General features: G+C 39.4%; 1 protein-coding gene across 6 annotated transcripts in view; it reads right to left on the bottom strand.

Annotated features, from left to right (window-relative positions):
* The window catches only part of LOC146708047 (myosin-10), a 65,216-nt gene that overhangs the window by 18,837 nt on the left and 21,008 nt on the right, over positions 1-25,371 (bottom strand). Inside the window, exons 4-19 of one of the 6 annotated variants that reach the window (XM_085459764.1) lie at positions 20,839-20,866; positions 17,799-17,901; positions 17,015-17,044; positions 16,803-16,817; positions 15,418-15,435; positions 12,815-12,907; positions 12,183-12,246; positions 11,799-11,897; positions 11,416-11,559; positions 8,967-9,062; positions 7,146-7,264; positions 6,205-6,357; positions 5,881-6,054; positions 5,231-5,404; positions 2,760-2,874; positions 2,478-2,540 (exon numbers count right to left, since the gene is read on the bottom strand). In XM_085459764.1, the coding sequence (XP_085315890.1) occupies positions 2,478-2,540; positions 2,760-2,874; positions 5,231-5,404; positions 5,881-6,054; positions 6,205-6,357; positions 7,146-7,264; positions 8,967-9,062; positions 11,416-11,559; positions 11,799-11,897; positions 12,183-12,246; positions 12,815-12,907; positions 15,418-15,435; positions 16,803-16,817; positions 17,015-17,044; positions 17,799-17,901; positions 20,839-20,866 (1,488 nt within the window). The remainder of the gene's footprint in view (positions 1-2,477; positions 2,541-2,759; positions 2,875-5,230; positions 5,405-5,880; positions 6,055-6,204; positions 6,358-7,145; positions 7,265-8,966; positions 9,063-11,415; positions 11,560-11,798; positions 11,898-12,182; positions 12,247-12,814; positions 12,908-15,417; positions 15,436-16,802; positions 16,818-17,014; positions 17,045-17,798; positions 17,902-20,838; positions 20,867-25,371) is intronic. The other 5 variants (XM_085459759.1, XM_085459760.1, XM_085459761.1 and 2 more) reach the window with 5 other exon arrangements.

Consider the following 25,371-nt stretch of genomic DNA (forward strand, 5'->3'; position numbering starts at 1 on the left):
GGTGGAGATGAAACATTTAGCCAAACTGTTTCTTAGTTTAAACACTGTACACACACGACTCCGTGGTGAGAGGAACCTTTCTGTGGGTGTTCGATGGCGGCTAAATTCATGCTTTTCAATATTTCAGTGCCTTTGATAAAAAAAACAACAACTGCACTTTCATACTGCTAAGATAATAACATTAAAGTTATAATAAGAAAGTTTCGTAACTATAAGACAGCAAACAGTGCATATACTTTTTGATAACTTCTTTTAAAAAGCATCACTCAGTGTTAACTCAGGGTTAACCATGACTAGCAAAATAAGAGAGAACTACACCTGTTACATTAATAAATAACTGAACGGTAATAATCAGCCGCCTCTTTAAGAGATCCTCTTGCCAAATGATTTTGAAGACACCAACAACAACATAAACAACAACAACTTTGCCAACAAGCGAGTCGTTATGGGAAACACGAGATGGGAAACGCCACGGGTAGCTGGTTAGCAGTGACTTAACCTTCTAAATAAGAGCGAGGGGGTTGTCAGTCAGTAAACTGATCATGGATGGTATTATTTTCTTAGATGATGAAAAAATAGAAACAAAAAATGCTAAAATTTGTCTCTTTTTATAGTGGGATGGGAAAATATATTAGAGTGGCCTGCCTCAGTAAAATATATGTGTGGGAAACAGAGGGAACAGCTAGATCCAAAACAGCTGGATTAATATCGTTTTCAGTTTTCTGTGGATTTTGTGGTGGATTTGGTGCTCTACCAGATATTTCTGAGAGCAGGATGGTGTATGCGTTCTTAAAATAAACTACAGTGTGAGTTGCTCTTGTGAAGGAACATACCTAAGTATAAACATGAGCACTTTTGAGTGATTTTTTTCTTAAGATGAAGCGCTTTTGATTGTGGGAAAAAAAAAATCAAGGTTTTGAAGAAAAAACAATAACTTTTCGGAGGTTAGGGCCACGGCAGTGGGACGACCTGTACTTGTGAGATCTACTTGCTTGTGGGTTTGAGCAGCTGAGGTAACTTTATGACACGTTATTGTGAGTCTGAACTTCATTTAAGACCCACAACTCGAACATGATGTATTTTGACCATCACGTTCTGCTTTTGAATGACCTCAACAAAACAAACAAACAAAAACAAACTAAACCCTTCATCATCACTATCCTCTTGTATATTATCATTTAACGGCCTGCTGTGCTTAAAAAACTTCCAGTATAACAGGAAATACTGATTTGAACTAAACCTGAAACCAGCTGTTAAACAGACTCAGACTCATGTTAGCAGTGAGACATCCCTGCCTCTGCCTGTTACGATGGACCTCAGGATGTGATCAACAGTAATTCCAACAGACAACTTTACACAAGCTTCACTGACAAAACCTAAAACCTGTAAGTCTTAACACCTGATTAAACACAGACTTTGGGTCATCTCATATAACAGGTGACCTCCTTAGAGTCAGCTGATTTGTTTGGAACAGTACTGGAAAAGTCTATCAGGGGGTGGGAGCAAGTGGACTGACCCATATGTCACTTATAAAAAGGGGTGTGTCATAAGTAGCTCACCATACTACATTACAAAATGTAACAAGAAAAAACACATTTATAATAACTTATATCTTAAAAACTGGAAAAGTAACAAAAAGCAAGTATTACTTATTCTATACAGATACCTTTGTCTCTCATTATTATTCAGTAATATTATTCAGTAATGTGTCATTTCAGTTTATTCAGTAAATAAGTCAGGCTGGAGGGTGAACGAGTTTAGAGTGCCTGTAAGTTTTAATAATCACACTGCAAGAGGGAGGGATGCAATAAATATGCTGTGATTGATATTTTCCCCCCATCACTATTTATTAATGCCCCCGCAGTTAAATCATAATTACAATCACAGACTCCTGAGTTTAACCGAGGTGATACACGACCTGCTTTCTGGACCCTCCACAGTGATATGTGAGCTCAGAGCCAAAGCAAAATTCCACATCTGGTTTTAATTCTCTGCCACTGTGTCTAGGGACAGGAGGAAGGCAGGAAAATAATGTTATTAAATATTCTTCAGTAGAGTTTCAAATCCTTCATTTGCTTGTGGATGTTTCACATCACTGATGGGGGACAAAGGGAAGAATAAACAGCAATCAGACTCAGACACAGCTGCACTAGATTCCTGTTGCTTGCTTCAGGGCAGCTGGACATACAAAGATCACAAGACCCCATGTCAGCCCACTAACACACCGAAACAAATTAAAGCACACTGGTTCGACTAAAGAGAGACAATGACTATATTCTACTCTAGCTTATTTAGGAACTGGGCACTACTGCTTTTGGCTGAGACAAGGGAGCCATGCAGCCTGGAAGCAGATGGGAGCCACTGCAGCTATGACGGACATTGGCTGAAGCATGAAGCACAGAGCCAGATCTGGGCGGAAATGTACCAACAGGTCACTTTCAACTATGATTCTGGCCCAGCACGACCCAGTCATTCACCTGCCGGCTCATCCAGACTAGTGACACTGTCATAGAATGAGGCCCTTTGAATGGTCTGAATCTCTACAACACAGAGAGAGAGAGACAAGGATGGGGCGCTCTTAGAAAAGGGTAAACGAGGCAGACAGCTGCTGCTGTTAGTAGGCTTCCATGACAGACATGTAGATGTAGAAAAGCAAACAGGTACAAACATAATGAACTACAGGAAGTATTAATAGAACCAGTTGGTTGTAGTTGTTACAGCTGACTTAAGCGTTCAGAGATAAGTAGCTGGTACGTTACCATCCTTCCACAGTTCAGCCACAAACTTGTCAGTTGACTGATGGAGAAGTGTCGCCACGTTGTCATTCAGAGGGTCCATGTTCTTCATTAGCCACTCATCTGCCTTGTAGTCCACCTGTAAGAGTAATTAGAGGTATAGCTCAGAAAAACGCACTATTATCTATAAGACATTTTGGTTTTTAACATTAACTCATATTAAAAACAGAAAGGAAAAAAATAAAATAAAAATATCACTTTTTCCAGGCCGTATGATGAGTGGTGACCTGTTGCAAAAGCTCTCATGTTCTCATGTTCCTAGCTTTATCCTGATGTGGCTGTTTTGTTTTACAAAACATATTGATGCCAATGAAACCACGGTGGAAGGGACAGAGTTTCACAGCTGGTTATCACGGGGAACGGCCGGTGTTTGCACAATATGGACGAGCTCAGTGAGCTGATTAAGGATGAGACAGGTGAGCGTGGACTGATCGAGTGTCTGTGCAGAGTCACAGATCCAGGAAATTTGTTAGGTGTTACTCAATTAAGTTTTTTTCTATTGTTTATGTAAGTGCGCTCATTCGTACAGTATCGTTCCATCTTTCTGATATTGTCTGTTTGTCTTGCTTTATTGACATTCTGCTTCATTTCTTTTTTATATTATAATTGAAAAATAACAAAAAGCCACCCAAAAATAAACAAATGTATAATGAAGAAAAAAAACGACTTTATTTCAAAGTTTAAAATATTTGGCTGCTCAGACACTAATTCCCCACCTTTGGGATAAATAAAGTTTATTTTGTTAACTTTATCTCATTTATTTGTATCTTTCTAACAGAAAAGATTTGATCATTTCTGAATGATCATCGCTGACAGGTATACATAAATGATATGGTTAACCAAAATGTAATCTATTACATTTTTAACATTTGGAAGCCCATTAACGTATATCTATGTGTAAATTCTGTCTCAATCATTGTGAACTTCATGGTGAATTTAACTGTCACTATGACCTATAAGGTGTTTTTTATTCTAAAAACGTACACGCCACATTCACAGTGCTTTATTTTACCAACTTAAAGAGCTATGTAGGTGCTTTCATGCACGCAGTGATAGTATCTTGCCCAAACATTTAGACTGGAGAAGCGCGGACCTCATGGGACAGGCCTCTCTACCTCCTGCAGCTTTATAAACTCTGTATCAGGATCATTTAGCACAGTTGGATGAGAATCGGACTCCAGAGCGAGAGGTGAACAGTTCAAGTTTACCTTTCATGGTACACTTTCTTACTCTTCTCTTGAGAATATTTTGTGTTTTTTTGTTGTAGTCGATAAAAGACAACTACTACTATTCTTCGGTACAGAGGTTTTTCTTCCAACACAAGCTTTTTCGTAGCTGGAAAATCCAACTTGAACATCCAAGTGACGCTCAACAAGCAATATTATTTTGTTATGTCTCCAAGGTCGGCACAACTTTTATTTCGGAGATATATTACAACCCAGACTAGACGTCAAGATGGTAATTCAACGTGAAAATGTTTGCTGGTCATTATTTATATAATAAACTCCCCATTTATTTAGGATCCATTCACTTTTAAAGACCTGTAAGTCAGAATATTTCATGCTTGAAAGCAAAAACTATAAAAATGTTAATTTCCCATCTGTGCAGTTTGAAGCTAACAAAGATGCTGTTCAATAAAGAGCAACACAACCTAACATCATGTCTGATGTTAGCAAAAAATTCTCCATTTCATAGTTTGTGCATCATCTGTCACTGCTTGAATCACATGTTCCCTAAAAACCAAACACATACAAGACTTTTCATCTTTTCTGATTGTAGAAGTGTAAAAATCAAGAAACATTTCCACACCACTCTGAGTGAGATCGTTTTTCTCTGTGCACACCTGTGTTAACAACATTTGCAGCGTTTGGCTTCGTCGTGCTACAGATTTTTCTCCACGGCAGACGTTCCTACAGCTGGAATCTTTCAGTTTTTGAAATATTGAGGCGTGAAACAACACAGTCCACACAATGATAAGCAGATGTGCTACTCTGTGGGTCTCCCTACGAGACAAATGCTGCGCTCTGTTGCAGAACACCACGGACTATCCAAACCCACTCCCTCACGATGAAATATAAATCAAGCTGTTTCAGTGTTTCCCTGAAATCCCCCCACAGGAGAAGTATGTGTCAGCGTTTTATGTGACCTCTGACAGTCAGCGACTTTTCAGGGATGAAAGAGGGATTCAGAAAAGAGGATTATGGTAAACTGAAGCATAAGTGTGATGATATCAGCTGTAGCAGCTGTGACTGTCACTCTGATTACTTTCTCACCTGTGTGGCTGAACTGAGGGATTCTTTTTAAAAGAGCTAGCTTATCATGGCCTAAAAACAAGCATCAAACATCCTGAACAGTCAGGGAGGCAGCAACAGGAACCGGCTGATTTTTATAGAGATAAAAAAAACACAAAAACCCCACAAAAAACACAAGCATACCCTGCCGGCGTAGTGGATGATGCAGAAGTCGGCCTTATCTTTGAGCTGCCGGGGCTTCTGAAACTTGGTGTGCGTGCCCTGCTCCTGGATCAGCTTGTCTACAAATGTCTTGTCTGTGGCTTTAGGGAACCAGCACTCCTCATCCAGCAGAGCCAACACGCCTGGAGGGTTCGCCTGGAGGAGTCATAACACAGGACAGGACGTTAAGACTGCAGAGAGGCTGGACAGGAATATAGCATCGACACACAAAGACAACGGATCTCATTTCGTTTTCAAAACAGAAACACGTGTCTCGCACTGCTTGAACTATGAGACATTTTTTTCCTGGTGTGATATTCTTCATGATATCTTTATGATATCACACCAGGACAACTACGTGAATTATTACCCCCCCCCCCCCATTTTTTTGTCCAGAAAAAAAGACCACTATTCTTCTGACTTAGACTTCAAGCTTTATTTCTTTATTAGGCATTAACAGGAATAAAAAGGACATTTGTTAAATAGAATGAAGCAGTGCATGACTAAAAGGAAATATTAACTATTGTAATTTAGTTGGTAAATAAGTAAAGAAAGATTAAAGTTAAAACATTCTCCAACTTCAGTTCTAAGGAGATTGAATCTAATTGACAAAAGCTAATAATGGAACTGACCGGTCTCTCGATGAGGTCGATGCAGGGCTGCAGGTCGAGGCCGAAGTCGATGAAGCTCCACTCGATGCCCTCCCTCTGGTACTCCTCCTGCTCCAGGATGAACATGGTGTGATTGAAGAGCTGCTGCAGCTTCTCGTTGGTGTAGTTGATGCAGAGCTGCTCAAACGAGTTCAGCTGAACGAGAAGAAGATCGACACAAGCAAGAACATCATCATCACTGGAAATAATTACCAATGACACAACCTGACAACCACTAACCACGTGGCAAATAAAAATAAATAGATAAACTTTGTCATTAAAGAACTAAAAGATTTAAATTCAGACCTGGAAGATCTCAAAACCAGCAATGTCCAGGATACCGATGAAGGAGGCACCCTGCCGTTTGGTTCGGTCCAGGGCTTTATTAATGCGATGGACAAGCCAGCGGAACAGACGCTCATACGTAGCTTTAGCCAGGGCCTCGACAGCAAAGTCCGCCTGCAGAGAGAAAGTGTGAAAAAAGAAGACCGTGACAAAACAATAAACAGAGAAAAGAGCTGAATGTGGCACGGGAACAACAACAACAACAAAAAAGACATAAGTGTGTGTGGGCTGAAACTAAATGAATTCTACAAACACACTTCTAGTTGCACTCACGTTTTCTTTCTGAGACTTTTTATCCGAAATGCTCGGATGACAGCTGGATCTGTATCAGTCTGCAGGACTACTGCACTTTAAATTTCCAATGCTTCATTTAACAAATGAATGTAGAAAAGTTCAAAATAACATTCTTTATGCTTTTTTTTTTTTTTAAACTGTTTTGACTATAAGCTTTCGTTATTTTGACTTCCCTGACTTAGTGCTTTCACCAATGCCTCACAGCGAGAGAGCCCTGGGGTTGCACATAAGGAACATAAGTTACAAGTTTTACAACGTTTAGTATGCAGAAGCAGCCTGAAACTATGCTTTACAAGGGGTTAGGACAAGGACCCACACAGACTGAGGAAGCTGTTGTAACAATGATTTGGAAAAGGCCCAGGTACAGTTCATCTAACACTTTGTACACACAACCTGAAGCAGAATTTTAACCGCATGAGCTCTGGATGCCCCCTTAACTCATCTAACAAGACAGCTGTATTATGCAGCTATCTAGCAGAAAAAACACAAATGCATTTTTTAGTTAAACAATCAATATACAGTTAATCTTTTACCAAAGATCTCAAGAACAAAAGAGGAAACACATTACATTAGTCAATAGAAAAACCCCCAAAACAAAGCAAACTGACCTGCTCTTTAGTCTGAGCTTTCTGGACGTAGTCTCTCCCCACTTTGATCCTGGGAGTCAGGATGGCTCTGGTAAACTCCATTACATTCATCCCCAGCAGATGGCAGAGCTTCTGAGCAGCTGGAGAGCAAAACAACTTCATTTACATCAGAAGAAAATCAGTCCTACAGTGGATTTCAACCTGCATGCACCAACAGTTCACGATATAAAACAGAAAGCAGAAATTACTTAATGTGTAGGAACCATTTATAGTATCAGGCTCTAGGCTCTTTGCTGTGGCTCAGGTGTTAAAAGTGGGTCATCTGCCAATCAGAAGGTCAGTGGAGTTTAACTGTGTGAATGTTAAGTAAAGTGCTTGGCTATTGATAAAAAGCACTTTATGAACGTGTGATTGGGTGAATCAGAATCATGGTAGATAACACGCTTAGTAGAAAGGTGCAACTCAGACTGTTTGCCATCTAAACGTGTTTCTTTCTGCTGTAAATTCGAGCATTTTCACCGACAGGATATCTGATCTGTGTGGATGGACTTGGGCGATTCAGGAAAACTGCAGTTTTGTTCTCTGTTGCTAATGAATGATATTGTTTTTATAGATAACCTGGTGAAACTGTATTAAAGGCTAAAAGTTTCAGGTCATTAGGATCATGACTAATGTGAGTGACTCTGCTAAGCTGTGTCACCAGCTGAACCTGTGTGTTTGTGGTGTCAGTTACTTTTACAGCCTTTTTCTCGAATTAGATGAAAAGTAATCTAGCTAGCTGTGCGGCTATCTATAATAGTATGTGACACTGTAGCACTGCTTTTCATGTTATTTGCTAATTACTTACTTACTAATTAGCAGGCACCACCTGAGTGGATGCAACTTGCTCACCAAGCTTGAGAGCATTAGTTCATAACAGAGTACTTCATTCATCCATTCACCCAAATATGCTCCCCGCTCTCTTTCTCATGAAGTCGGCAGCCACAATTCCCAACGCAAGGCTTTCATACACAACCTATATTTCCCACAGTATTTTAATTTGTGTAACTGTGGCTCGTACCTAATAGAAATCAAACATGAAGCAGAAATTATTAAATGCGTAGAGGAAAAAAAGTTTGGTTTTCAAGAGTTACTCGAATGAGACACGGTTTTTCCCCAAAACTACTTTAGCAGCACTGTCTGAGTATTAGATCATCTAACTGATATATAAACAGAATATATAATCTGTGAAAAAACATAGGTGAGCTTTGCTGTTTTCTTTTAATGACTAATATTAAGATTTACTACAGTTTTCATGAGAAATGTTTCTGGAACAGTGTTATATTTTATGTGGCTGGAGCTTGTGGAAAATTAGAAAAAGCAGAATCCGTTCTAGATAGCCAAAACTGACTATTTAAAAAAACACAACAAAAAAAACCATCTGCTTCAGTCCTGATTTCTGCTGTTGAATTTGGAAATATCTAACTGAGTTGGATCGTTGGCATCAGACTCATCCTCTCCCCCCGTATCGCTCTGTTAAGTGCCAAATATGCAGTGCCACATGTGGAGGAACTGGAAGGCTGTGCCCCATTTCCTTCAGGAGTAAATCCTCTCGTGATGTGGTTTAATGGCAAGCTGACAAGGCGCAGGGAGCGAACAGACATAAATCACAGGCCCCTCTGAGCTGTGGATGAGGGGCACAGCGTGAGGTGCACAGTGAAGGAGAAGAGCTGAAATATATATGAGAAGAGGAAAAGCAGCAGGAGGAGGAGGGTGACCTGACCCCTGAGGTTATAGAGCAGATGTGTGTGTGTGTGTGTGTGTGTGTGTGTGTGTGTGTGTACACAATTCTGGGATACTTACCGGTATTATCAGGCATAGAAGCTTGGTCACTGTTCCTCTCCTTCTTAAAGACGATGTTGCCAAACTGAAGGACTGAGGACACCACTTTCAACATGGCTACAAATATCAGAATCCAGAGAAAACAAAATTACTTGAGTATGACATCATTTTACTTCATTAACTATTTAGAAAGTTAACAAAAAAAAGGGCAAGAAGACTCAGATAACTTACAAAACTAGTAATGAATAACACCCAAACAGCAGAAAAATGACTGTTATTCCTAAACAGTGGAATACAGGCTGAACACATCCAACACTTCACTGTTATACCAGGCAACTTACTTTCATCAATTTATTGTGGTGTCCAAATTTGAGTTAAATACAGTATCTGTTATAATATACAGCATGAATATTTTTTAACATAAAAATACCTTATTTGTCTTTTTTATATAGAATTATTACATTAATACTAACCTTAAAGTCAGTTTTTATTTGATGTGAAGGAATACGTCATTTAATCCAATAAAAGGTTTTTCCATTAGCTAAAAGTACAATACCACAGAAGGAGCCACATGTTTATTACAGTGGGGCAAAAAAGTATTTAGTCAGCCACCGATTGTGCAAGTTCCCCCACCTAAAATGATGACAGAGGTCAGTAATTTGCACCAGAGGTACACTTCAACTGTGAGAGACAGAATGTGAAAAAAAAATCCATGAATCCACATGGTAGGATTTGTAAATAATTTATTCGTAATTCAGGGTGGAAAATAAGTATTTGGTCAATAACAAAAATACAACGCAATACTTTGTAACATAACCTTTGTTGGCAATAACAGAGGTCAAACGTTTACTATAGGTCTTTCCCAGGTTTGCACACACAGTAGCTGGTATTTTGGCCCATTCCTCCATGCAGATCTTCTCGAGAGCAGTGATGTTTTGGGGCTGTCGCCGAGCAACACGGACTTTCAACTCCCGCCACAGATTTTCTATGGGGTTGAGGTCTGGAGACTGGCTAGGCCACTCCAGGACTTTCAAATGCTTCTTACGGAGCCACTCCTTTGTTGCCCGGGCGGTGTGTTTTGAATCATTGTCATGTTGGAAGACCCAGCCTCGTTTCATCTTCAAAGTTCTCACTGATGGAAGGAGGTTTTGGCTCAAAATCTCACGATACATGGCCCCATTCATTCTGTCCTTAACACGGATCAGTCGTCCTGTCCCCTTGGCAGAAAAACAGCCCCATAGCGTGATGTTTCCACCCCCATGCTTCACAGTAGGTATGGTGTTCTTGGGATGCAACTCAGTATTCTTCTTCCTCCAAACACGACGAGTTGAGTTTATACCAAAAAGTTCTACTTTGGTTTCATCTGGACACATGACATTCTCCCAATCCTCTGCTGTGTCATCCATGTGCTCTCTGGCAAACTTCAGACGGGCCTGGACATGCACTGGCTTCAGCAGCGGAACACGTCTGGCACTGCGGGATTCGATTCCCTGCCGTTGTAGTGTGTTACTGATGGTGACCTTTGTTACTTTGGTCCCAGCTCTCTGCAGGTCATTCACCAGGTCCCCCCGTGTGGTTCTGGGATCTTTGCTCACCGTTCTCATGATCATTTTGACCCCACGGGATGAGATCTTGCGTGGAGCCCCAGATCGAGGGAGATTATCAGTGGTCTTGTATGTCTTCCATTTTCTGATGATTGCTCCCACAGTTGATTTTTTCACACCAAGCTGCTTGCCTATTGTAGATTCACTCTTCCCAGTCTGGTGCAGGTCTACAATACTTTTCCCGGTGTCCTTCGAAAGCTCTTTGGTCTTGGCCATGGCGGAGTTTGGAGTCTGACTGTTTGAGGCTGTGGACAGGTGTCTTTTATACAGATGATGAGTTCAAACAGGTGCCATTCATACAGGTAACGAGTGGGGGACAGAAAAGCTTCTTACAGAAGACGTTACAGGTCTGTGAGAGCCAGAGATTTTCCTTGTTTGAGGTGACCAAATACTTATTTTCCACCCTGATTTACGAATAAATTCTTTACAAATCCTACCATGTGGATTCATGGATTTTTTTTTCACATTCTGTCTCTCACAGTTGAAGTGTACCTCTGGTGCAAATTACTGACCTCTGTCATCATTTTAAGTGGGGGAACTTGCACAATCGGTGGCTGACTAAATACTTTTTTGCCCCACTGTATGTTAGCAAACATGAACATTTCCAGTGGTTCTAGGCCAAAATATGTTTTCTTTCCTGATTATTTCTAAGAGAGGGGAAAATCATGTGCAGCTTAATCTGCAGTAACCCAGGTTTTAACTGTTTTAATTTGCTGAACCCTCACGTCGCAGAACTGAAGAGAGCTGCGGTTTCACTGTAACTTAAACCTTGAACCAAATTATCGCTTTACCAATCAAGCAAAGGCAAACTAACTAGTTTGAGAGTTTTAATGCATGTTTATTTTATTGGGTTATTAAAAATATACCCAGAATCTCCTCATGGCCAAAGCTCATGATGTGCATGGCCTCCATGGTCTCATGGAAGTTGTCTTTGTCCTGCTGGCCTGGGATTGGGATGTTACCATTGGACAGGAAGCGGTAGTTGTTGAATCCTTCCAAAAGCAGGTCCGCTGTGGTCACAAGACAGGAAAACAAAACAAATTTTACCCCCAAAATGATTCACATGGACTTCACACAAAATTAGGCCATGACAGAGCTACTGATAACATTAGGAACAATAAGGCGTAATAAGGTGTCTAATTTTAATGCTGTATGTACTGTAAAATAGCATAAACTATGGTTGCGTTACACAAAAATACAATCCAAAAACAAGCCATGGTTTAGAGTTATTGAAACTCGGACTGCTCACATTTGAGGTGCTCCCCGGCTCCAGCCAGCAGCTGATAAAAAACGTGGAAGGTACGCTCATCTTTGGCTTGACGAATAGCTCTGGATTTTTCCAGTAAGTCTGGCACAGAAAGTCAAGAAAACCAGATCTGTTTGGTGGGTCAGCATGCCACATATCAGGCTTTGGGATTATCTGGTGTCCAAGGTTGACAAAAGGAGTCGCTGAGATAAATAAACACATGCTAAACTAAATGAATATGTATAGCACATGAAAAAGTTAAACATTTTATACAGTTCTTTTTCTATGGTCCAGGCTGAGATCACAGAACAAAAGTATTCTTGCTTCCAAAAAAACTGAATTTAAAATTCCCCATTACATGAATACTTCTGTTTTAAAACAGGATACAGGTTTCAATGTTGGCCCCAACGATGTATCCAGTGACATCGAAGTTGATCCGGATGAATTTCCCCTGTCGAGATTAATACAAGATAACTTTCAGGAAGTGCACAAAACAACACGAGTGGCATTCAATCGATTACATAATGGCTCTTTTATAACGCACAGTGAGGCTGTGAGAATCTGCACTGATGGTAGCAGAATAATGTACCAGGACTCAGCGTGAATCCTTCAAAAGCATGAGTAATGCTTAGACTGAGAGGCTGATTATTACATTTTATCCAGTAGAAAGCAATGCAGGCCGTCATTGATATTTCTCTAATAATATATAATTATATTTTAATTATAGAAAAAAAAAACAATTTGAGAAAATAATCTGCTATAGAAACACATGAGACAACTGATCCTTTTTGTCTATAACTGAATAAGAGCTGCCTTAAGTCCCAGCAGGTCCGGTATAACAAAGGTCTCCTAAACGATTAGCAGGCAACAGTATCCAGATAAATGGCCTTGTCTTGTAAATTACCGTTACAAGACATAAACACATTTGCTAAAACTCATCTAGGTGCCAACGCAGGATCAGTAAAAGTGGTCCTGAGGCGGAAAAAAATCAGTTTAGCTGATCATTTTTCTGTACTTACAAAACGTGACGAGTTGTCGTTCTTCACAGTCTTTGCATTCCCAAAAGATTCAAGGATGGGATTGGCTTGTAAAAGCTGCCGTTCCAGTTCACCCTATCATAAAAAAGGAATCTTTTGTCACCACATCAAGGTCAACACACAAAACGTATAAACTTATGAGAGGTTTTCCACTGACGATGAAAAGTCAAACATAGACATGCAGACAAAGGCAGAAGATGTCCGAAGACTTGGTTTATACAGAAAAACGTCACGTTACCGCCATAGAGTTAAACTGAACAAACAAAAGCCACAGAAAAGATGACAAGTGTCACGGTTGGACAAAAGAAACATGTCTACAGATGATTATTCGTGTGTCTGGTAATTTGTAATTTCTTTGCCTCTTAGACTTTAAAAAGAATAAAAGTAATGTAGTGGTGGGTTAAAAATAAAAGAAATGAAAGAAAATTAAAGTGAATCAAGTAAAAAAATTGTTATCATTTTGAATTAAAAGGTTTTTTAATTGTATTTATTTTGTTGTCCGCACTAAATGAGCCCGGTGACACGGAGCCATACAAGTTTCCAAAAGTTTCAAACTGCAGGTGAATTTAGGTCACATTTCATCCCTTTTTATCACAAAGACACAATGTGACCACCACATGAAAACATAAAATCATACGTGACAGAAAGTCTAAATCACTTTTTCCATTTAGTAATTTTATGGCAAAAACAGCTTTCATACCAGTTCTCAGTCAATAAACCAGCTCTAATGTTTTAGATTAAATATTCTTTGATTGGTTAAAAAGTTCTAATTAAACAGTTTTTCTGGTTTATTACTCTATAAATGCACATTTTTGAAGTTCTGGATGAAAGCACCAGCTTAAACATCAGCTGTGATATTTTATAGATTAAACAATGATTTAAATAATACAGTCTTAATGAAGCTACTTTCAAATACTTCCACCTTTAAAGTCCTTTTATTTTGTCGCATTTAAAACCTTTAATAGTTTAAAACAAACAACAGAGTCTCTGCTGACATGTGGTATGCAGCCTAACCACTTTGTTATGAGGTCACACTCAGGCTTTTGGACTTTTTGCACAGCCTTAGGCAGATAAAAAGTAAGTTTGAACTTCAAATAATGGAACTGAAGATGACTGATGTGTCTGTAGCTTTCGAAAGAGACGTTTTATCTTTTTGCTTTGACGAAAGCCAGAAAGCCATTTTATCAAATCAGGAAGAATGTGTCCACAACACACAGCAGACACGGTTTGCTTCTTTTTTGTCAAGCTGGACACTTCAGGAAGCTGAATAAATAAATAAGTGACTTATGCAGATGTTTAGACAGGTGTTTCCACTGTGTTTCCATCCAAACCATATTGTTGGCTTTGTCGTGTCTAAAGGAGCCAAAGACAGTTTCTTCTGCAACGTTATTTCTCTTCTTGTGGCTCAGAGGAATATTTTCCCATTACGACAGAAATAGCTGCGTGCGCTGAAGGTTTGAGTGTGTCTGAGGCCATTTTCCACTGAAGAGAATTGAGGAATCAGCACTGCGCTCAGAATGTGAGACATGTAATGTGATCTTTGGCCTAAGAGTTAAATGTGCTGCTTTTAATAGAGTTTTTGAGCAGCTGGAATGAAGCAGGGCTGAACTGGATAAACCTGGTCTCTGTCCATCAGCTGCGTTGCAGCCCACAGACGGCACAGGGTTCAAACCGAAAGCCTTTGTTTCTATATAAACACAAGCGTGTGGTGCAACTTAGTAGTTAAAATTGTTCACTGGCAGCCTTTACATCTGTGTGGTCTGCACACACAAACAAAGAGCAGATTACAAACATCAGTGGGGGTCCAGCAGCAGCATTATGAGCTGACCCACATTCCTGTTGTAAAGTGAGCACATGTGATATCTGACAGCCAACGGAGCTGGCTCCTCCACTTTAAATGACCATTTACTGCATAATTTTGATAAAATGAGTCACCCATAATCAGCCAGCACTCAAAAAATAAGAGATCTTTTTTAAAAATAAAAAAAGTTCACTGTGTGTGCTTTGGCTCAGTACTTTGGAGATTTAGTGGACTCAGAAAGGATCAGTCGCAACTGTCCCAGTAAATCTTCTGGGGCAGAGGCCAGTTGTGGCTATGTTTCCACAGCTCAGCATCTGCTTTGGAGGTCACAGGGCCAGACAAATATTGCAAGTTCCTGTTCTCACCAACAACGAGAACACCGTACATGTGGGGAACTTATTTGGACCAGATTCTTAGGCTGAAAAGAGGTCAGAAGAGGTTCTGTGCTAGCCGCTAGTTCAGTGATAAGACGAGATGACTTGAAAGCCAGTGAACCACTTCAAATGTCCTCACAGTGTCAGCACTGTAAATGTTGCATGTGTGTTACAATAAGCAGAAGCTGCTAAATTAGTAAGAACAAAACAGTTGAGCTCATGCAATGCGAAGGTTAAAAGTATCCAAATATAGCAGCTCAGTGAAGGTTTAATGGAAAGCATCTACTGCACAGCCTCAGGGAATATTTAGTTAGTAGTGGGTTTATCTAGCCAGTGGAAACAGAGTGGGAAAAGCACCCCTTTTATTTTGTAAGTGAGGTAAAATAGGTGAGAAACTACATACTACTCACATAAAACAGGGGTCCACTCTGTAGGATATGGGGAAATTCAGTAGTTATATTAATGATATTTATTTAAAAAAAATAACACATTTTATTAATGTTATAGGCACATCTATGCACAACCTACTGCAGTCTATGGATGAAAGCTGCAGCACAGATCATGATAGCTTATCCTGGCTCTCGAGACCCAGAGTACTGCTGATGTTCAAAAGATTTAATTTAAGTAAATTTATGACCATCTGACCCCCTCAGAACCAGCTGATTACTGTATTATGATAGCAAGAAGCCATTCACAAATGTACCTTTATCCTAGGAGTAGTGTCTGAGTTTTAGCCAAGTATTATATTTAGTATATGATATTTATATGAATCCAGTGAGTCGTATTTAAAAGATTTTTAAAAAACGCACTGAAGGCTCCACAATTGCGAATGTTACATTTGACTATATTAGAAAATCGTTTTGACAACGAAGGAAGAAGACAAACTTGGTATCAAAATGTAGATAAAAAAGGAGGCTCGTGTTTATAAGTTCTAACCTGTTTATAACATATTCTGAAAGTTTACCCAAAATGCACTTAATGATCTTCTCTACACTGAATATAAGAAAAGCAAATAAAAGAACCAGAGCTCGTTTCTGTCGCTCCATGTCAAAGATATTAAACTGGTGCAGATTTGGCTGTAGATGAAATCGTGCTGAACAAAACAAAAACACTTAAGCTTTCGACTGTCCCACTTGGTGTGGTGGTAAAATTGATGTGGGTTCAGTTTAATTTACCTTAACTATGTTTTTTGTTCTTTTATTAGCCCTGAAAACGTCATCTCCTTTACCCATAAATTTAGGAGAGCTAAAAAGTGCTGGGATAAATACACAATACACACACAGCACACAATAACTAAGTAAATCAGCTGATTCTGAGCGGCTCAGATGAGAACATTTTTCCTGGTTAATTTTACATGGAATGACGCAGCTGTGACCTGAACGTCTGGTATTTTGGAACAAAGTCACAAAAGACACGAGGACATGAACAATCTGCAGGCTGTCTGGGTCATGATGACCAGGTCAGAGAATCAAGTAATTTTGGTAAATGTGCTAATCATAAGCTCTTATGGTGACATCCTTTAAAAATGAGGAAGGTCTCCAGCTCTTTCTTAAAAAAGCAGACACAGACATATATTTTTTAACTATGTAAACATATGAATACAACTGAAATACAATGTTTAAATATGACAAGATGACATTCAAGGCTTATTATTTGGCTACAACAACAAATAAACACCACATACACGTGACAATGTTTCAACCAGTGTCAATCACAGTAAAACAAAGCACAAAAAAAACAAACAAACACATTTAAAGAAGTCTGAATGATCATGCCACTTTTAAAGTTTACTTACAACTGCATTTTGTGCCTGACAGAGAGAGACAAAATATCTGCTAAATAAGATATCTTCAGTGTTAACACCAGGCAGCTTACATAAGTGTGAAAAGTAAAAATCGCTGACACCATTGGATGAACTCAGATATTTTATTCGATTAGTGAATACTGTCTTAAAGGTTAGTGTGGCATGCATGTGAACATGGAGTGTAAGAAAGCATAAAAACTTGCCTGTAGTTTCACTGGTTTGGGTGATTCTGGCTGTTTGTTACAGATAAACAAATGTAAACTGTTAGACTGTGTGCACAAAAGCTTTACAATCACAAGCACCTCAACAACAACCCCACTTTTTAAAAAACATCTTTACCTCAATCACAGCATTTTTCTAGCACTGTATTAGTAGGATAGCAGTGGAATGACCCCTCCCTCCCCCTTGTAGGTTAATTTAAAAAAAAAAAATCCACTTTATGAGCAGAATCTAAAAAAGGGGTTTCAAACATGCACCAATGTGATCCATTCGGCACACTAGATGGCTTTATATGAAAACTGCACTAAAGGACTTTTGCTGCGATTCCAGGAGAAAAAATGTGTCAAAACCTAAAAGCATTTCTGGATCTTAATAAGTTGCTTGAACCAAAAAAGTTGCAAAAAAGTTGCAAAACTACATGTGAAATTTTTGCACCTTCCAACTGCCATCTGTATAATCTTCAGTGGTTAACAAATTACTGATGTAAGGTTTATGCCACAGCTTCTCTAAATGAACACTACTGGTAACAACCAAAATCATCTGTTATGTTAATCCACCTGTTTGTGCAAGCTCTCAGAGAGGTCTAGTGTGCCGGCTCAAATTTGGGTGTAAAAATGTGAACTCAGTTTGTCATTTGCCCAATAAAAAAGAGAATAACTTTTTGAGATGAGTTTGATACCCCTGATTTAAAGTTGTATTTCATTTAATTAAGGACTAAAAAGAAGCATGAGAAGAATTACAAAATTGGTGAGACTTGTTAATACTCACGGGAATGTTGTGATCTTTTCTTCCTTTGTGCGAGGAGGCAACATGTGCCAGGTACTGAATGACCTTTTTTGTGTTTTCTGTCTTACCGGCTCCCGACTCACCTCTGCAAAGCAAAGCAACAAGACGATACAAATAAAAGAGTAACCAGAAAAACTAAAACTGTCACGGTGCGGTCATTTGATGATTATAAAAGACAAAAGGCAACCAAATGTTTGCTTTGTGAGGACAAACAAAGCAAGACAGCTGAACTCTGGCTTGCTTTGTCTGCTTCTTCTTTTAAATAACTGTTAGATGTACTTTTGCATTGTAGGCTTTCTTATAGATCTTTTGCTACCTAAAATCGGGTCAAGGCCACATGCTTTCTTTCTTTTTAAATAACTTAAAATACATATTTTACTTGCATAGGGTTAGCGTTAGGGTTAGGGGCACTTATCAGGGTCACTGAAGATTTAGACCTCAGAGGGTTAATACTTAGTCTACCATGAACTCTCCATGAACTCACTGAAATGTAAATTGACATGGGAATTGTTAATATTGTTGTATTTAAGGGTCAGTGGATCTGGACAAGGCATTTGACCACATTCCTCAGGGTGTCTGTGTGGCGCGCTTCGGTATCATGTTTCAGGCCCTCAAACCATTCGGTCCCTTCTGCAATCATAGCGAGAGCTTGGTTCACATTACCAGCGATATATCTGACTTGTTGGGTTGGGTGCTGGACTCCGCTAGAGCTGCTACAGATTCTGTTTGTATTTTCATAACATCATCTGCTTTTTGCACATAATTGGAGCAGCAACAGTTTGGGTTAGCAACAGCAGTGATGCCAAAGCCGACCTGAATGTTAATGCGAAGATGCCATTTTACTGTTTAATCTATGTGCACGGCCTTATCTATACCCAGGAGCTCTAGGTAATCACCAAAAGAATAAGAAATGAGCTTCCTGTCTGGGCTCTGTCTTAGAGATTGGGTGAGGAACTCGGTCAGTTGGGAGGGGATAAGAGTGCTCCACATCAAAAGGAGCCATTTGAGGTGGTTCAAGTATTTGATTAAGATGCCTTCTGGGTGCCTCCTAGGTGAGGTGTGTCAGGCATGTCTAACTGGGAGGAGAGACACACCAGAGGAACTGGAGGAGGTGGCTGGGGGAGGGAGGACTGGGCATCTCTCCTGCTCTCACAATCCAGATAAGAAGCAGAAAATAGATGATTGCTCAATACTTTTAGAATTTATGCTAACAGTTTGAAATTTTGGTTTCTATTCTTTTTTTTAAAAATTGTTTTAATTAGTTTTGTCTGGATATTGTGTGTTTGTAAAACTTTTGATAAGCGCTACAAAAATAAAAATTGTGCACTTTAGACCGTTTTGTGCACAGCTGAGTGTTCGTGGTTAATAGGTTAGACAAGAACTCTTTTTCACTACAACAGCACAAATATAATCTCGGACTAAACTAAACACTGCTACATAAGTACTCCTGTTTATCTTTAAACTATATTTTTAAGCATCAGTCCACTTCAGCAGCTGTGGTTGCTGGCAGGCCTTTCACTGCTCTATCACACAGCTACCATGGAACGAGGGGAAAAAAAGAAAGAAAAAAAGCTGCTGCAAAAACTTTGGGGAGCAGTTTAGATTTAGAGCATACCTGAGGTTTTACAGTAAGTGCAAATCTGCAAAAACCAAGTATGCACAAAACTATAGTTTTCCTTTCAGACATGGCGAGCGCGATGTGGCTGGGAGATGGGGAGAGAGCAGTGGGTAAGTCTTGTCAGTCTTGTTAGGTACTGTGAACAGACAGTAATCGTGGGGAGATTGCGTCAGTGTGCTTGTTGTTGGCCTTGGACCGCTGGGTGTGATATTTCTCAGCTCCTCCACAATAAAAAAACCCCCACTGCTGACCTAACAGTAGCTTATGAGATTTTCATGTTTTTTATTATGCATACAAGTGTCAAAACCTTTACCACTGTCCACAATTTGCGGCACATTTTAATGTCTGTCTCCAAGCAAACTCCAAAAAATAAAAATCATTGTTGAATTGCACAAATATACAAAATGCCTTTCATTAAAACTTGAGGTAGATCAACTGTCTTTGACTTCATTGAGGGGAGTCAGTTAGATGGATGATTATTTTCAGGAATGTGCTGATATAACACCGACTATATCGTTGTTTCAGGTTATTCTTTGGCAGCAGACGGTTGCCCTCCATAATCCCAGTACAGCCAGATGTTTCCTTCTGTTAAGAGGAAGCTTTTTTCTCCACACTGTTGCCCGTTTATAGTCTGTGGATCACACAGTTATTCCCTGCATTACTTTCGATTCTTTATCTTATAAAGTAAAGAGCAAAAGTAAAATTATTGTACATAAAAAATGAACTGATTGACAGGGTGGCAACTTCAGACTTGGCTTATCTTTTATAGAATTGCTCTCTTCACTAACGCAAAATGTAGAAAATAGTAAGTTGCGCAGCAGCTGAATGAACAATTATGACACCAAACCATGCGAGGTGTGTAATTTGTTGATACTGTATTGGAATTAAGGTTGCAGAGAGCCTTTGTAAATTACAGTTCTTTTAGTTCAGTTCAGTTTTGTAAACCCTTGTTGCGTGGCTTATATCTTGATACCTTCTCTGGCATTTTCTTTGGCTTCATTCCTGTCATCAGCAGGCACTTGTCAGTGAAATGACGCCAGAGGACTGTGAAGCAGAAATGTCAGGCATTTCTCAGACCCACACTTCTTTTAAAGCAAGCTTCTCAGTGACACTGAGCAGGCTATTGCTTCTTGTGAGAAACGTAAAAAGTGTCCAGACCCTGAAGCAACTCACTCACTTTTACTGCCCTTTTCAACTCATGTAATTGCAAGTAAATGCATTATTGTCCGTTTCATTTAATTCAGGCAAAAGAAGCAACAGAGAAATACACTGCAAGACAGTTTCCATGTCTCCTAATGGAAAGGAGACATTAATTTAGTCGAGGTGGTTCAGTTTGCCTTGCAGAAGAATGTGTCGTGTTGAAATAAGACCAGCCAAATGGTCTTAAATGATCTGTTTACTCACGTGCAGAGAATGGACTGGTCCTCTCGATCTGTGGAGACAAAGGGGGAAAAAGGGGGACATGACACATAAATGAATGCTAGGTAAAATATTATGAAAATATCATGAAATCATTTATTGCATAGTATTTATTATTATTATCATTAAATATACAATATATTTCACTCTGAGACAGACATGAGTTTCCAAAATTCAAAGTCCTCATAAACTGTCTGTTGACCACATTTAAACAATAAAAATAGATGAATGTGAAATTTTAGGGAGTTGGAAGCAGACTACCTACCAGGTGAACCCAACAGCAAACTTGTAACTGCGTTATTTTATAAAACTGTGCCAGCTGAAAATCATAAAAATCACAAGTCTAACACAAGAGCTGAAACTGACATTTCAACCAGGCAACCCTCACTGAGTTTAAATGTCTCCTTTTCAACTGTGTCCCAGTAACCACAGGTTATAAAGACGTTCAGACAAACCATATTATAATGAAATAGTGTATATGGTTAGAAAAACTACTTGTCATATTTATACTCAAATCTCAATTAAGGTGCTATTTATGAGCAAAGTGACCAGAAAAAGCAGGGCCTGTTGGGACTGACTGCATAAAGCCCCATTACACAAAGTCAGACCGATGCAGCTCATTTCTAATCTACACCAATAAGATCACTGACATTTTGCAGATGAATGTGCTTCGTGGCTAAACTTGCAGCTGGATTTGAATCATATTAAGAAAACCTGAAAAGTCCAAACCTAAGCTTCAATTAATGTGCTTGCATTAATTTGCATGGTGCTGAGGTCAGTCTGTACTTTGCGGTCGTGTGGCAGTAAAATAAAATGACACCTTCGGGGTTGTGCGAGTTTATAGCGTCTCATGAGCTCTGAGTGAGACAGCTTCAGGCAAAAGAAGAGAAATTAATGATGATAATGATGTCATGGGAAAATACTACTTTGTCCTCCCATCAGTGCCTCCTTAGGGAAACAGTCTCCTCTCCAGTTACACTGTTGTCTGATTAGCTTAAAGTCCAAGGCTTAGATTTGAGTCACTAGACTCAGACATGGTGTGTTGTTTCTGCATAACTTAAACTAAAACCCAGAAAATCTGCGTCACTGACATCACAATCACCAAAGGTTGTTATGCAAAAATGAAGAAAATAGCAGGATAAAGATTATTTATTAACCTTGGCAAACAGATGTATTATATTGGAACAAATTTAATTTGACAAACACTATCTCTAATTTAAATTTACAATTAAAAATTTGATTTCGAAATTCTGGTTTAGCTCCCTGAGGCAAGCAGATGACCCATATGTCATAAGGCTAATGCTGGGGCCAGCACCAAGGCCATTACTGTCTTCCCTTGGTCTTTCTCCTAGCACCTGGTAGTGCTTAATGTGTTATTATATTTGAAATGCACCTACGAACTGTTTGCCATTGCCAATAACTGCACCAGATAATGCTCACACATCATAACTCTAACATAACTATCCAGTCATTTGGGCTTTCGGAGCACTCTTTGAATATTTTTGCTTGGAATGCTTATCCCAACAAAATGAGACTAATCCAAGTTATGTAACAAGAGAATAATCCAGAAGTTTTAATGATGTAATCACAACATGGTACCAAACTATAAGGCCACAAACTACATCTCACCTTATTAAACATGCGCAGAAAAAACATTATCAGCTGATTGGTTTGAAAGTTTGAAGAAGACTGTTCTATCTTCTTTCATTCTCACTAAGGTACGTTCTTCTATCTCTTGATGAGCAATAACTTGTTCATTAAAGGGTCCAATCTCTGAGGTCGTTAATTCTGTGACTGAAGTGCAAAGTCTGCACGTTTGTTAAATGAAGGACTTAACACTGACTGATGATTGGCAGCTGATCCATTAGGAGATTGAGCTGGGTGAAGAAAGCCATCAATAACTCAGGGAAAGACTAATCTTTTTTTTAGTTAAACCACAGCTAACTGAATGAACTGGCCCTGGCTTATCCGAAGAAAGGTTTTCTCTGAAATAATTCAGCAGCATAATGTGACTGCTCTAAGCACATTGCAGGAAAACACAATATTAAAGTATAATTTCTCGTACATGAATACACTGAATACTAAAACCAATACCAATGTTTGGAAAAATCCAACACTGCAAAAGAGAAATGTGACGTCAATCATAACCTTTTGTTCTTTTTGTAGCACTTTCATAAGGACAGGAGTTGCTGCTAAGAGAAACAATTTACACCCCTTAAAAAGCAAAAGACAAATTAGAAGTTTTTTCCTTTGTCCTTCTTTTCCAACTGTTGAAGAAATTTGACGTGCCATCTGGAAATCTTTATGCATACTTTAGAGATGCCTGTGGATATCGACCTAGTCACAGACAAGTGTCTACAGCTTGTCCATTGTGTACATAGGCCAGCAAGACCGCTCACGCAAGTAGAAATTGTGCAATCAACCAAAACCACACCCTACCACAAAGCACATCAGCAGTAATGACTTTAAAATGGAAAGTACATGCACTAAGAATAATTTACACCATAGATCCCACTCTCTAAATTTGTTATTTTAGCAACACTGTCTGTGAAACTAGATGAAAACACTGATTCGTGTTACTTTTTGACATTTTTTAAATGTACTATCCATGCTCCAACAAAGCATTTAGAAATTTTAAAGATAGACTGTTCACTTTAATTCTTTGCCTCCTAATGACTTTTAGTGGACATCCGTGTACAGGACAGCAGTCATATGTTACAGTCCTCCCACCCACACTCCCCTTGTGGGTGGAAACAAATGCTTTGTGATGGCAAAAGACCGAGATGTGTTGCTCTCATATATACACGAGGGCAACAACAATGAGCACATTTTTTACTTAACAGTCCACTATGATGGCCTAATTTATTAACACATGGTTCATATGATGGCTCTCTGCTCTTTATTGCATATTTTGTACATAACCTTTGAGAATATTAACATAAATAAATAATGGTGGTAGCCAGTGTTAACCCTAGTCTCCTAGTAGATACATCTATGGTATCAATTTCAAAATCCTACGTTGCCTTGTTGTCAAGTTATCGCATTTACAAGATTTTCAGAAAACTTGACCTCTGACCTTGACCTTGTGTATCTGTCTTGTCCGAGATTACAAGACAGATACACGTATTATTATTATTTTGAAACTCCTACATCATTTTGTTTGTTTGCCATTCAAAAAATGTTCAGAAAACTCGACGTCTGACCTTAAAGTCAAAGCCACCGACACTCAATCTTGTAAAAGATTTTTAATAGATGCACCTTTGGTATCAATTTTAAACTCGCTTTGTTCTTGACCTATCGTATTCACAAACTGGGTGTCCACGCTGCTTGCCCGCTTGGTGAGCTGACGATAACACCTCATCAGCCTTCCAGGGCTGGGGAGTTAATTATAAAAAAGGTGAAAAGTATACCCAAATCCAGGGACACAATTATGGAACTGTAGATGCTTTTCTTTGGCTTAAGACTTCTAGAACTCTAATTTACACTATCCATGAAAGTTAATATCCCGACTCGTTTTGTCCATGTTGTGTCCTGGGCTGGACTGTTGTGCCAGAGGTGAAGGTTTCCTAAAGTGCTGACTGCGTTCCTTTGGGGTACAATGGTGGAAGGTTATCTGACTGAGGACACAGCTGGATGGCTCATCAAGGACAACCTGGGTTTCCTGGCTTTGACCAGAAACTTCCTGCAGTAATAGACTCCAACAAGGATAACAGGCCATGTGCACATGGACTAAAGCTACACTGATCCTTTTGGATCTCTCATGTGTTCAAGTTAACTGCAATGATACAATCCCTCGTTAGTGCCTACCTTTATCACACATCTCTCTTTACATTCACATCCCTATCTGACCTAGACACAAAGAGAACACCCCCAGAAAGCAGGGGTGTCTCCTTTATCAGACTGGCTGCAGACACAGAGGAAAGATATGATCCACCGTGAGGCTGCCTGCTTACATTCATTGAGTTAACAGCTGGGCTGTGATCTGCAAACCTTCTCAGACTGTGAACTGCTGATTACTGCCAGAGACATATGGAGAGCTGAAATACATCAAAAATGTAAGCAATCTAATTTTATAAATATAACAGTGGCATGGCGGTTAGCACTGTTGCCTTACAGCAAGAAGGCTTTGGGTTCAAATCCATCATCTGGCAGCAGATTTTCAGTGTGGAATTTGCAGCTGCCTGGGTTCTCTCCAGGTACTCTGGCTTCTCCCCACAGTCCAAAGAACATACAATTAGTGGGGTTAGGTTAATCAGAGGTGTAAATGGTGGTTTGTCTTTTTGTTTTAGCCCAACAACACACTACTGACCTGTCCATTGTGTTCCTTGCTTCTTGCTCTATGGCAACTAGTGGAGAATAAAGTATCTCTGGATCCTGTTTACAAGTGAAGGAAAAGTGGAGCATGAGGCTGACAGATGGATTTGTGCTGCATCTGCAGTCATGCAGACATTGTATCAGCATGTTGTGGTAAAAAAGAGTGTTGAGCATGAAAGCTCAATTTACTGGTCGAACCCTACT

This window comes from Copadichromis virginalis, linkage group LG6, assembly GCF_057382275.1.
Source record: "Copadichromis virginalis isolate Kocher_CV1m ecotype Utaka linkage group LG6, C_Virginalis_male_GT1.1, whole genome shotgun sequence".
Lineage (NCBI taxonomy): Eukaryota > Metazoa > Chordata > Actinopteri > Cichliformes > Cichlidae > Copadichromis > Copadichromis virginalis.